Raw genomic sequence first — 13525 nt, forward strand, 5'->3', positions numbered from 1 at the left:
GCCGCGGGGAGGCGCGATTGAAGGGAAGCCGCCTTCTCCGTGCTCCCCCAACAAGTAGCCAGAGGCCGTAACCCCCAATGACCTGACACACACAGGCTGTAGAAACGTCTTTATTGAAGAGGACAGGGGTCATGCTGAGTTTGGGGACATGCAGTGAAGAAGGGGCAGTCGTGAGCTGTCCTTGGTGGTCAGGGCCCCAGGTCTGCCCTGGACCCGCGGGGCCTTCAGGTTCTCCCTCAGGCTGTTGACCTGGCCCAAGGGCTTTGAGGTCCTTTGGGGCCAGTAACTCAGATTTGGTGTCTTGGACCTGTGACCAGAAGATAGATTGAAATGGGGGCTCCAAGACTTGGGGTTCTCTCAGGGCCTTGGGTCCTCCACGTATTCTAAACAGAGGCTTTGGGATTTGGGGGTTCCCTTAGGGCGGGCTCTTGAATTTGGGTTACTTGAGATCCTTGAACTCAGGGCACTGAGTCCTGCAGTTTCCAGGATGGGAATTCCTGGTTGGGGGGTCTCCTGGTGCCTACGAACAGGGCTTGAATGCCCTGAGAGCCTGGAATGCCTATCCTGACTGAATCTCCTCTGTCCTAGGCACAAGGATCTCATAATTGGGTTTTCTGGGGGTTTGTGATTAGATTTTTAAATTTGGGATTCCCTGGGGATTTGGGGATTCCATGATTTGGGGGTCCTGGGAGTTAGAAACTTGGGATATTCTAGGGGGTATAGGACTTGGGGGCACAGGAGAGTTTGGGACATATATACTCTGGGGTGTGGGATCCCCAGAGTCCAGAATGGGGTCTCCAAATTTTGGGGTCCCCCAAAGGGGGAAGTCATTACTTAAAAAATAGAGAATTTTCTGGGAGCCTGACCAGCACAGAGGCTGGGGGCCATGTGGGGTGGGCTTCATACAAGGCACTGGGGGTTTCTTGAGGGTGCAGAGGGTAGGAAGACTTGGGGGTCCTGTAATTAGCACTTCCAGGACTGTTTTGGTGTCTATAAATTGGGGGTGACAGTGGGCTAGTTAAAGTGAGTCTTTTCTCAAGAGGAAAGAACAAGGGTCTTTGTTAATGGAGAGTCTGAAAGGGGGATGGAATGTAAGGGCTTTGGGGTGACCATAGGATCACAGAATCTTGAGGGAACTGATGTTAAATGGGAATAGTGACATGGTATATTACTCTGGAGGTGTGACCTATGTTTATTTCAAGGAGAGTCAGGGAGAGTCTTTGTTAATGGGGGAGTTTCTGATCCACTGATGAGTGACTCAGAATGTCCTGCTGTGGAACATTATGTGAAAGGTTCACCATCATTTGGGGGTGATGCAGAAATCTGTTAATTAGGATTCTGCTCTGAGGGGCTGGGGATAGGGAAGGGACTAGCCTGAAGATGCTACTTAGGGAATCTCTTTATGGGTGATATGGGGTCTGTATTTGGGGAGGGGGTTATCATGGGGAATCTGTTAATAATGGGACCTCAGTGATTGAGGGCTGGCTAATGGGGGTCTCTATTCTGGATGTGTTACTGGGAGTCTCTATCTCAGGGTGACTGGGGGCTCCTTGTGTCAGGAGATGCTAAAAGGGACTTCTTTGTCTTTTCAGGTATCCAGGGTCTCTAAGACTGCATCTCTGCCCTCAGCATCCACGGAAACCAGCAGCAGAAAAGCAACCTAAAAGGAGGAGAACCTGGTCACACCATGATGCATGATGCAGGAACAACCCCCAGCTCTCCCCCAGTGTTTGGGATCTACCTCTGGCTTGTGTGCAGTGGAGGGTGTTCTGCTTCCTTAACCTGCCCACTAAGAGTTGTCAACAAAAGTTAGTGCCAGAGTGCCAAGCCCTATACCCTAAAGACTGTTTCTGGGTGTGCTTACTAGCTACAACTTTTCCTAGCTTCTATTTCAATCCCCAACTAAAGCCCAGACCCTAGTACTCAACAGCCTTGTGAATGCCTCTCCCTAACAGTCCACAGGAAAGGGAACAGGGCTGGCCACAAACCTGGAGATAGAGTTCTCTGATGCAATGTCCTTTGGAGTTCGGACTGTCGTGAAGGTGCGTTTGGGCTGTGTCACTGGAAAGGAGAGTAGGGTGAGGGGAAGATAACTCACCTGTGTACTCAATACCCACCCAGAATCCTTGTCACTAATATCTATCCATGTCCCCAGGACCTATGGATTCTATCTAGATTCTACATTTCCAATCCCCATCTGGACCTTCCGAGTCCCCCCAATTACCTACCCATGTTAAGACCTACTCAACCTACATTCCTGATGCCTGCTCATAGCCTCATTTTTTGGGTTTGGGTTTTTTGTTGTTTTGGTGCTGGGGATTGAACCAGGGTGTTGCATATGCTAAGCAAGTGCTTTACATCTGAGTTATAACCCCAGCCCTCCAAGCCTTGTCGTTAACCTCTTCATACCCTATAGCACCCGTCTCAACATTTTCCTGGGCTGTGCCCACAAATAAATATCAGAGACTTTGTCACCAGCATATACCTGAAAACCCATCACCCTCTGCCATTCCCAGACCCACATCCCTCCCCATGTTCCAGCCCCCAACTCACTTGTTACTTGATGTACTTTTTTGGCTCCAACACTGTCCCCAGGGGGATCGGCAGATCCACCAATCCTGGGAAGACACAGAAGAAATCAGAGTCACAAGAGGCCAGGGTCTGCCTGGGAGGTGAGCCCCAAAAGGCCTAGAGGAAAGGGTTAGGGTATGGGTGGTAACTACACTGTCCTGCTGGTCCAAGAGGAAGAGATCATCTAAGGGTAAATCAAGGCTGTGAGTGGCCCCCTGGATTGGGGGTCAGAGTTTGGGCTCACCTCTGAATGCGGGATGCTGGTGCAAAGACTCCATGCCGTGGGGGGCAGGTGAAGTACCGGACACCAAAGACAGAGCCATCATGCTTGCCTGTGGGCTGGTCCAGCTCAATGCCATACCAGTAACCTATAGTAGAAGGGTGTCAGGATGCCCCAGTGCCTGCCCATCCCCCAGCCCAGAATCCCTATCCTTACCTGGAGCAAAGTCTGTCTTCCCATAAAAGCGCACAATCCCCTGCTTCTGGCCTGCCACGAGGACTTGGTCTCCGACTTCAGCCTTGGCCCCCTCACGCTGCTGCAGGCTGCCCATAGATGGGGATGATGGAGACTTCTTCTTGCCTGGGAGGAGATGGTAAGGGGTAAGTCAGGCCTCAGATGCCAGCTTTGGGGACCCCATGTCACCAGGAAAGTCTCAAGATAAAAATTCTATCTTGGCTCCAATCACAGGAACTCCAGAGTCTTCCCCAGGATTAGGACAGGGGATGGTATTTGGGTTTGAAGGGAAACTGAATCCCAGATGCCAAAGAACTAGAAGAGAGGGGGCCTTTAGACTTGAGTGGAAACTGAGCCACAGAACCTACAGAACCCTTAAGTCTTTTCTCAGAGCTGAGGATATATAAGCCAAAGGAAAAACTGAGGCAGAAGTCATGAACCTAGAAACTGTCCTTTTTACAATGCTGGGTTGTGGCTCAGTGGTAGAATGCGCTGGGTAAAATCCCCGGCACCATAAGAAATAAAAAAGTATTTACAGGCGTGGTGACACATGCCTGTAATCCTAGCTACTCAGGAGGATTCCAAGTTCAAAGCCAACTTGGGCAATTTAGTGAGACCCTGTCTTGAATTTTTAAAAGGACTGGGAATGCAGCTCAGTGGTATAGCACTTGTCTAGCTTGTGTGAGACCCTGGGTTTGATCCTCAGTAAGTAAGTAAATAAATAAAGCAATAAAATTAAAAGAAGGGGAGCTGGACACAATAGTTTCTACATGTGGTCCCAGCATTCAAGAGGCTAGGACAGAAATTCAAGACCAGCCTGGGCAATGTAGCAGGACCCTCCCTCAAAAGTAAATCAATTGTGGGCTGGGGAGATAGCTCAGTTGGTAGAGTGCTTGCCTTGCAAGCACAAGGCCCTGGGTTCAATCCCCAGCGCCACCCAAAAAAAAAAAAAAAAAAAAAAAAAAAAATCAATCCATCAATCAATTGTAAAATAAAATGAAAGGGGATTTGGGTCTGAGAATAAGTAAATCAAATCATAAAAGCCAGGAACCCCTGGAACAAGAACTCCCAGAAATAACCTTCCCCCAAAATGGGGAAGACTTTGGGCTTGAGGGGAAACTAAGTAGAAGGCAGGAGACCCACAAGTTCTTTCAAGAAACGGGTGGGGCCAGAAAGGAGCCAAGATAAAACTGAGTTAGAAAAGCCAGGAGCTCAGAGCTTATCCTCTAAAACTAGAGTTTGGGCCTGAGGAGAAACCGAGTCATAGAAACTAAGCTATCCAGAGAATGTCCCCATGACTGGCTCTTCCCACCCCTAGTGCTCCCCCTCTGACCTTTGTGTTCCCTTCGGCCTTTGCCAGTAACACGAGAGAAGTCCATCCGGGGAGTCCGGGGCGTGGAGGTGACAGATGAGGGGGGTGCATCTACTGCTTTGGAGATCTTGGACACAGAGGCAAAAAGACCTGGTGGAACAGAGACTAGGTTGGGGGTTGTCCAAGCCTCTCCCTTGGCCATGTCCTCATCTTGCACACGCGTTACCCAGACTCTAGCATTAGAACTACTGAATGGACCCCCATCCCCACTCTCCTGGGCTCCAGGTGAGACTGACCCTGCTTGGGAGGGCAGATGAAGTACCGGACTCCCCCAACACTGCCATCATTCTTGCCCTCGGGTTCATCCAGCTCCACGCCGACCCACTGGCCGCTGGCAAACTCCGTGGTCCCACAGAACCGCAGCGTGCCCGTCTGAGGAGACAAGGGAGAGTATGGCTTGGGAAGGGCCCTACGGAGGAAGGACCACTAGCACACAGGTGGTGGGGCAGGGGGTGTACGCAGGAATGCTGGGCTCAAGCTTCAGCTTCAACATCACCATTTACTGGCTATCTGACTTCTCTGTGCTTCGATTTCCCTATCTGCAAAATGGGAATAGAACTCACACCAACTTGTAACATTATGCTGTCCAATACAGTAAATAACTGCTAGCCAAGTATGAAAATTTTAATAAATTTAAAAATTTATTTCCTCAGTCATACTAGCCAAATTTATGTATGCATGTATGCCTGCATGTACTAGGATTGAACCCAAAGGCACTTTACCACTGAGCTACATCCCTAGTCCTTTTAATCTTTTAAATTTTGAGACATGGTCTTGCTAAGTTGCTGAAACTGGCCAGGAGCTTGTGCTCCTCCTGAAACCTTACTAGTCTCTGGGATTACAGGTGTGCACCACCATGCCTAGATCTGATGGACACATATTTATAATACCTGTAAAGACGCTTAGCTGCAGAGAGTCCTCAGTGAGTGTGGTTAATAGCATTGCGTGAGTACTTCCAGTTGCTTTTCTTTTTCTTCTTCTTTTAATGGTACTGGGGATAGAACCCAGCCCTCAGTTCCTTATCTATAAAATGAACTAACCTGGACTGGAGGTGTAGCTCAGTGGTAGAGTACTTGACTAGAATGTGTGAGCCCCTGGGTTCAGTCCCTAGTGCCATTAATTAATTACAAAATAGTAATTAATAGTGTTGATTTTGGAGGTTGACATGGGGACTAGAACAGTGCCTGGCACACAAAGAGTACTTAGTATACACCAGGTTTTAATTCATTTGAGCCTCACACAGAGAAGTTTCAGTGGCCTGCAGAACTTGTGATCCAGCCTTTCTCTGCCAACTTCTCCCCAGTCACACTGCCTTTCTGCACCATAGGGTCTTCATACTCGCTGTTGCCTTATCTTTGTGAGGGGAACTCCTTCCCATATCTGCTTGGACATCACCCACTCAAAGAAGCCTTCTTAGATCAGCCCAGTTAAAATCACTCCTGCTTCCTGCCAGACAATTTAAATCCGTCTATCTAATGGTTTTCACGATCCTTTCTGCTTCCAAAAATGGTTTTAACCATAGTTGGACTTTACTGACTGGCTGACTCTTCACTGGCAGTGGTACTCCATGAGAGCAGAGTTGGGTCGAAGGCAGCGTTCTATCCTTAGGGACAGATTGGGCTCAGCATGGAGTCTGAGCGACACAAGCCAAATGAACGAGAGTTGGACTGCCCAGATGAAGATTCTCTTTGCCCTCCGGCACTTTGCATCTACTCCCTCCACCTGAAACCCTCTTCTCCTCTCCTCTTCAGCTTCAAGTTGGGTGCATCCCCCATCACACCCCTGAGCACTCTGGCTTCTACTGTCCTAGTCAAAGTCCTTTCCACTCTAAGAGTAGATAGGGGAGCTGACTAGGGACCGTAAGACCCCAGGAGAGCCACAGATGCACAGAGCTGTGCTGATCACTCTGCTTATTTCAACCACGACTGCTCTGGGCTGTCATTGTTTGCATATGAGTCTCTTTCTTCTTTTAAGCCATCAGCTCAGCACAGAGTGAGGCACAAAGGAAGCACTGACAGAACAATTGTTAGATGGAATAAAGAACTGTGTGAATGACTGAGAGGCGGGCAGACAAAGGGGACAGTCTGTTCGCAGCCCAAAGACCCAGCTCTGAGGGATGAGGGAACTACCCCCGCCCACATCCATCTCTGACCTTCTGACCATCCAGCAGCACACGGTCTCCTAGGCGCAGGCCCAGTGCGCTGAGCATGAGATTGCCTGGGACATTGTCATAGTTGGGTAGTGTGACCTTAGGGAGGGCGCAAGATAGTGGTACAGCCTCTTCCAGCAGCGTCCGCAGCTCCTTGGCCACCAGTGCTGCCTCTGCCTTGTCCAGGGACATGTCCATAGGGTCTGGGACCACCTCAGCTGGCACCTGTCCCTTCCGATTCTGTGGGCAAATAGGAAGAGAGGGGACAGGGGCTCAGGGGTACAGGCCACACCCCCATGGAGGCTACCAGTCTACGTGGAGCTGGGATGGGACTACAGCATGCCCTGGGCCATGGGAATAAGAAGGGGTGGGGCATTCAGGTGCAGACCCCAGGGAAGTCCACCCCTGTGGTCCTGAGCTGGGGATGTGTCAAGTAATGCCCTGTAGCACTGGGGATGGAGCCAACAGAGAATGGGGGTGGTACTGTAGGTCATGCCCTTGGGGAGGTTATGCCTTTAGGGACCCTAACCCTGTAACAGGGCCTTGGGAGGTGGGTGTATATGAACACTGAGAAGGGGCTCCTGTGCTATAGGCTCAGATATCAAACTGAGGCAATGGGGAATGAGGAGAAAACAGGGGCACAGGGGCACAGGCCATGAACCCCCAGGATGCCAGAGGTATTGGGATTGATAACAGAAGGGAATTAAAGATCATACTGAGGGCTTATGAGAGGCCCAAGCCTCTCATTCACCGAAGGCTTAACTCTTACTTTCCTCATGATCTCAAATGCTGTCTATACAACCACAGGGTCAGTCAGAATTGAAAGAAAAGACATCCTTGCTGAGTGACCCTGAGAAAATCCTTTAATCTCTCTGCCTCAGTCTCCCCATTGTAAAACAGGGCTTGTAACATTTCACCTGACATATAATGAACCCTATTATCAGCTATCATTTCATTCGTTGAATGTACAAATTGTTTTTATAGTATCTTAGGAGTAGAGAAATACAAGTGGTTCTCATCCTCTGCCGTGGTCTGTTGGAGGGTAGTAGATGGAGGGAGCAGGGAAAAGGATAATAGGGCTGGGCCAGAGTGGCAGTACCCTCAGCGCTGGGTTGGCGCCATGCTCCAGCAAACATTTGGCCGCGCCCAGGCACAGGTTGGAGGCAGCGATGTGCAGGGCTGAGCCGTGGTTGAAGTCACTGCACGTGGAGTTCACTACTGGGAAGTGGGCGAGAGGAGGGTTCTGGGTGAACTTGGTGGGAACCCAGCCCTCCTCTTACCTCTGGGTTCCTTTCTTATCCCGCCCCTGGCCTCTCTGTCTCCGCCTCAGCATCTGCCAGAGCCCCGCCCCTCCCTGGGGGTGTGGCCCACTGAGGGCACGGCGCAGGCTTCCACCTCCAGCTTCCCGCTACCTCCCGGGATCCTGGTCCGCTCCCGCTCCCAGCCTGGCCTCAGTTCTGCCCCATCACTCCAGGTCCCTCTCACCCCGGGTCACCACCTCTCTAACCCAGGTCCTCAAGATGCCCTCCCGCTTCCCATCCCAGCTAGGTCCCTCCTCTTACCTCGTGGCCGTGCGCCCTTCAGCAGCACCCGTACAAGGTCGGGCACGTCAAAATAGGCTGCATAGTGAAGCGCGTTCATATTGGTCCAGCGACTGCGCAGGGTAACATCGGCGCCTAGCGCCAGCAGCTGCTGCGAGAGACGCACGGCCGCCGCAGGGTCCCCTGCACGACAGCAAGGGTCAGCTTGGAAGTCCTCCAAAGAGCATGCACCCAGCGCATGGGGAAAGCCTGGGGCCTCATGGACAGCACCTTGGGGCATTAGGGCCTTGTTCTGGGAGGTTTTGAGGGTCTCAGGGCTAGAGACTTAGGCTTTGGGGCTCAGGGCTTGGGGGTTCGGGCCCTCACCGACTCCATGGGCCCCAGCCTTGCACGCATAATGGAGCAGCGTCATATCGGTCAGCCCATCACGATCATTCACGTGGCAGCCTCGGCGCAGAATCTGGGAGTACCAGGGAACAGATGGGTACCCAAACATGCAAGGGACACACCCCTTCCCTCCCTGGCTTCCCCTGTGTTCCTACCTCATTACCGATGACATCTATCTTGTGCTGGACTTGGGGCACCCACTGACGCACGATGGCAAACAACTCCGGGATGGTGGTCTGAGGGTCAAACAGAATCTCCTGGCACGCAGGGTCATTGGGATCAAAAAAGGTGAAGGCTGGGGTGGAGAGAGGTCCGAGGTCACTCCAGGCAAGCTGGACCCTCTCTCCCCTGTCCCCCCACAGCACCCCAGGCAGGGGAGCTCAGTCTTTGCTTTTAAGAGCCTCTAATGCAGGGTCTCAAACTGGTGGCACACTAGCCACTCTCAACCCACAGGCATTTTCTGTGTGGCCAACATGAGGTTCCAAGATCAGGAGGTTTCACACAAAAATCTGGATGCATAATGTGTCTTGAAAAATTGAAAAATCAAGCGTTTTTCGTAGGGCAGCAAACCCCAGTGTAGCACCTTCTGGTCTACAAGCTGAAGGACACTACTACTGCTTAAGGACCCTGTGGTGCTGTCAGACTATGGTCACAGTTTGGACAAATGGTCAGAATTTTAAAATCTATCTCAGGAAGTCAAAAGTCCTGGTTTTTAAGAAAATTCTCAGATTTTTCAAATATTGTGTAGTCCATATAAAATGTATCTGTAAGTGAGCAGGATCCAATCTGTGGCCAGCCAGCATGGTGGCCAGAGGGACATCTCGTTCCCTGCATTAGACTCTGACGAGTGTTGCTCTGTGGCCACGTCAGCACCCAGCAGGGACCTCATACAGTGGCAGGAGCTGTGTGTGCTGAATGAATGAGTAAGCGAGTGATCAGATCAGCACAGCCGATGCGGACGCGCTGCGTGGAAGGTGTCTCAGGAATCAGCCCCTGTGCTCCTTTACAAAGCCCATTCACACTGCCGCCCTCCCTGGCTCAGAACCCTTCCCTGGCTCCCATCCTACTCTGAGTACAGACCAAAGTCCTCCTGCTGGCACACAAGGCCCTGCACAATCTGGCCACTCTTCCTCTGCCCTCTCCCTCTTTCCCCTCCAGCCACATTGGCTGCCTTCTGTCCCTCTGATGTGCCAGGAAAATTCCTGTCTCCTTGCACTTGCTATTTTCCCACCTGGACAGTCTTCCCTCAGATCTCCTCAGAGCGCCCCCCAGAGTGTTCCATCTAAATCAGCAACCCTGCCCTTCTCCAGCTCCTATTTTAATTTTCTTACCATAGCACATATTGCTACTCAACACAATGTGTTTACTCCTTCCTCTCTTCTTTTCTCCCTCCTTCTCCTCCCCTCTTTCCTCTTTTTTCCTTTCTCTTCCTTTCTTACTTGTTGCCCTCACTGGGATACAAGCACTATTTCTGTTCTGCCTTGCCACTCCCTTATCCCCACAGCTGGGCACAGCAGCCGGCATGCGGTGGCTACTCAACATCTCTGCTGAATTAACAACAAACAGATACAGTTTCCCCTTGGAGTTCACCTTAGCTTTCTCTCTGGCTTGGACCATATTTACAGATTCCTTTGCATTTTTGTGACCAAACCCTCCCTTTTCTACAAGGATTCTCTGGAGGGCCCAGCTTAGACCCTCTCACTTCCCACTGGACCACAGGCCCCAGCCACATCCAGTTGCATTTCCAAAGAGAATTTTCCAGTTTCCCCTATAACTCAAGTCCTCAGAAAACTTTCCTATTTTTCTGCCAGACCTAAAGGTACTTGTCTCTCTAATCCACCAATAGTGGGTGATGCGCCCATAGATCCCATCTCTCCTGCCCTATCCTGGTGATGCCAACTCTGTGAACCTAGTGCCTAGTGGAACCTCACAGCTGCTAGGGATTCCCAGTCAGCATCTTCTAAAACCTCTCTCCTATATCCAACTCTGGCTGCACTCCACCTCTCTACCAGAAGCCAGAGGGAGCTTTTAAAATTATAAATCAAACCTGCCTCTTCTTTGCTTTTAGGCACTCTGTACATGCACGCACGCATACACACACACACACACACGCACACACACACAGAGCTCTCTTAGTATGTGTGCCAGTCACACTTGGAATATATCCACAGTCTTTCAAGGCCCTTCCATATCTTGCCCATGCCAACCTCTCACCTCAACTCTGATCACTCCCTACATGCAGCTCTATGATCTTTCTGTTCCAAGCTCAGTTCTGCCTCAGGGCCTTTGCACTCATTGGTCTCTGCCAGGAACTCTCTCCAGCTCTCCTATGGTTGATTCCTTATGCTTTGGGTGTCAGCCTAAATGTCACCTCATCAGAAAGACCTACCCTATTTGGTTTCAAGCAAGAGGTCCCCTAGCACTTGTCTATTGTAACTTTACCTTTTATTTCTCTTATAGCATTCATTCCAGTCTGAACTCATCTGATTTATCTGTTCATTTGTTTAGTCTCTCCTGAGAGTGGGGACCATGGCTTGATTGTTCTTCATTAATTCCCCATCACCCAGTATAGAGCTCATTACAGAAGAGTAGCAAGCAATAAATATGGTTCAATAGACAATTAGATACTTTCAGTTTCTCCAACAGGCCACTCCCAGTTCCCACCTCACACCCTCCTACCTCAGATTCTTTACTCCTGAAGTTATCTCTCTTTGGACCCTCTTTTCCTGACCTTTTGGTTAACCTCAACTTTCCCTCAGTACTACCCCAATATTACCTCCCAAGGGAAACCATGTTTTTAAAATCTCTTGCAGCATCCTGTTCTTGGTAAACATGATTATCATGCTTTGAAATCACATATCTATATTTTTAATACTTATTTGTGATTGTCATTGAGACCTGTGAGTTCTCTCAGAGCAAACGAAGCTTGTCTTGCTCTATGCTATGGCCCTAGATACTAGCATAGATAGAGCCAGATCCACAGCAGCTTCTAAGACATGTTTGTTGAATGACTATATGATTGAATTATGTGTCATGAACCAAAGATTAGGATTATTTCAACTCCATATTCCAATGGCTGAATAAATTAAGGGAGGAGGTCCAAGGGCTCTGGACCACCTCAGGATCCCCCCACCATCACCACCAGCAGACTTCAGCCCACCCTCCCTGACCATGCAAGTCTTCATGCCAGATTCTAGGGTGGGGATAGTGGTTACCGTAGTCCTTGGGGAGAGGGGCAGGTGCCGATGGGTGCACAACAGGCTTCTGCCGGCGCTCCTGGGTGGGGCTGGGGGCTTCTGGGACGGGCTCATCCTCTTCCTCCTCTTCTTCCTCCTCTCCTCGGGGTGGAGGGGCCATCGGAGCAGGATCTGTCTTAGTCATGGTCCTAAATGGCCCTTGGTGGTGGGCGGGTACAAGAGTTAGGGGTGGCCTGCAGGCAAATCCTGCAGGCAGAGGTCAGCTAGAAAGGGTGCCCCACAGGTTCTGGGCCCAAGGCCCCGGGTGGTCCCGGTGCCCCCAGCTCTGGATCTTGGACAGCCATAGAGCTCCATTAGCCATCAGACGGCCCCGGGATATGCGCCCAGGCTATGCGCCCAGCGCCTGCCACCTTCCCCAGGCCCAGCCCCCCATTCTTCTCCCGCGTCAAGCCCCTCAGTCTCGGCCGCCCCCTCCCGGGGTTTGTTTATCTCGGGATGCAGGATGCTTCGCCCCTCCCCTTCTCGCGGGCCTCCCCTCTTCCCATCTTACCTCTGGTGGACGGGGTTGGAGACCGAGGCTGAGACTGAGGAGACCACGGGAGTAATGGGGTGTCGGTACCCGGAGACGTGATAAGGGAAGAGAGGGAGACAGAGAGAAGGGGACGAGGCCCAGACGCCGATCGGGGATGGGGGTGGAGAGGGAGGGGCGCTGACGGCGCATGCGCCGTGGTAAGGCGCGGGGGAGGAGATGCTGGGAGGCAGCTAGCAAGGATGAAGGCGCGGAAGACAGCGAGGCGAAGGGGCTAGACCCCAGCACCCGAAGAGGAAGATACTGCCACCTACAAGGATTTGAGGCACCGACACAGGAGAGAGATAAAGCAGAGATCAGGGAAAAATAAAAAAGAAGAGTGGGAAAGCCGACACGGTCTTTTTATCCATCCGCGCCGTGACAGCGCTTTCTCCTAGGTCTGAGAACCAGGCCAGTTAGGGCAGTGGTCTCTGTGCTGTGGTGTTGGTTGTTCCCTCTCTCCAGAAGCTCAACCCCCAAGCTTACCCCCTATGGGAGCCTCAGAGGTGCTTTTACATCACCCCCGTCTTTGTCCTTATCATACAGGTCGAGAAAGTTTAAGTTGCTTGCCCATCAGTACACAGCAAGTGGGTGATGGAGCTAAAATTCGAAACCAGCCAGTTCATCGGGTCTGGTTCTTAATCACCGAGCTACATGGCTGTGCAGTCAAGGCCATGTGACTACAGCAGTGTCCAGAAGATAGATCTGTCAATGGATCTCTTCTGAGAACCTGTATCTCTTGGAGTAAGGCCTCCTGGAGCCAGTCAAGGGTCCTGGCTCAACCTCACATCTGGTTTGACTGTTGTCAGTTCTGCCCCAAATCACCCCAGCCTGGGTGACTGCCTTGCACCCCTCACACTGGGCAGGCCCAGTATCTCCATCTCCAAAATACTGCCAGAATTTTATCACCCAACTGCAGGTCCCTATCCTCGTCCATCCTTCATCTTCTCCCACCTCAGCAATGGCAGCAGCTTTCTCTCTGTTCTCCCTGCTCCCCCCACCCCACTTGACCTTCCTTCCCACCCTGCAGTCACAGGGACCTCACACCTGTCAACAGGGCACTCCTTGACTCAGAAGCATATGCCTACTGCACCTCACTCCAGGTAAAAGACAATGCTCCCAGCCACAACCCATAAGGCCCTAGGTACACTTGCCCACCATGTCTCCAGTCTCACCTCCTCTCTCTGTTCACTCCACTCTGACCATACTGGCCTCCTTGCTTTTCTGCACCCCAGGACCTTTACACTGGCTGTTCTGCCTGGAAGGCTCTTCCCCTAAGCCCTTGC

The 13525-nt window shown here is 51.3% G+C and overlaps 1 protein-coding gene across 2 annotated transcripts; it reads right to left on the reverse strand.

Moving 5' to 3' along the window:
- Positions 1–94: 94 nt before the first annotated feature.
- CLIP3 (CAP-Gly domain containing linker protein 3) lies at positions 95–12424 on the reverse strand. 2 transcript variants are annotated; one of them, XM_079119719.1, is made up of 14 exons: positions 12222–12424; positions 11690–11869; positions 8630–8769; positions 8454–8547; positions 8109–8270; positions 7646–7764; positions 6550–6786; positions 4634–4769; positions 4359–4487; positions 3008–3151; positions 2816–2939; positions 2554–2618; positions 1989–2061; positions 95–1660 (listed from the first exon to the last, which is right to left on the reverse strand). In XM_079119719.1, the coding sequence occupies exons 2-14, from the start codon at positions 11853–11855 to the stop codon at positions 1606–1608; spliced, it is 1644 nt and encodes a 547-aa protein (XP_078975845.1). In that variant the 5' UTR covers positions 11856–11869; positions 12222–12424; the 3' UTR covers positions 95–1605. The 2 variants fall into 2 exon arrangements, with proteins under 2 accessions (XP_078975845.1, XP_078975846.1); XM_079119720.1 differs by lacking the exon at positions 12222–12424 and having other exon boundaries at positions 11690–11886.
- Between the last annotated feature and the right edge of the window lie 1101 nt (positions 12425–13525).

Source organism: Sciurus vulgaris (genome assembly GCF_902686455.1).
Source record: "Sciurus vulgaris genome assembly, chromosome: 17".
NCBI lineage: Eukaryota > Metazoa > Chordata > Mammalia > Rodentia > Sciuridae > Sciurus > Sciurus vulgaris.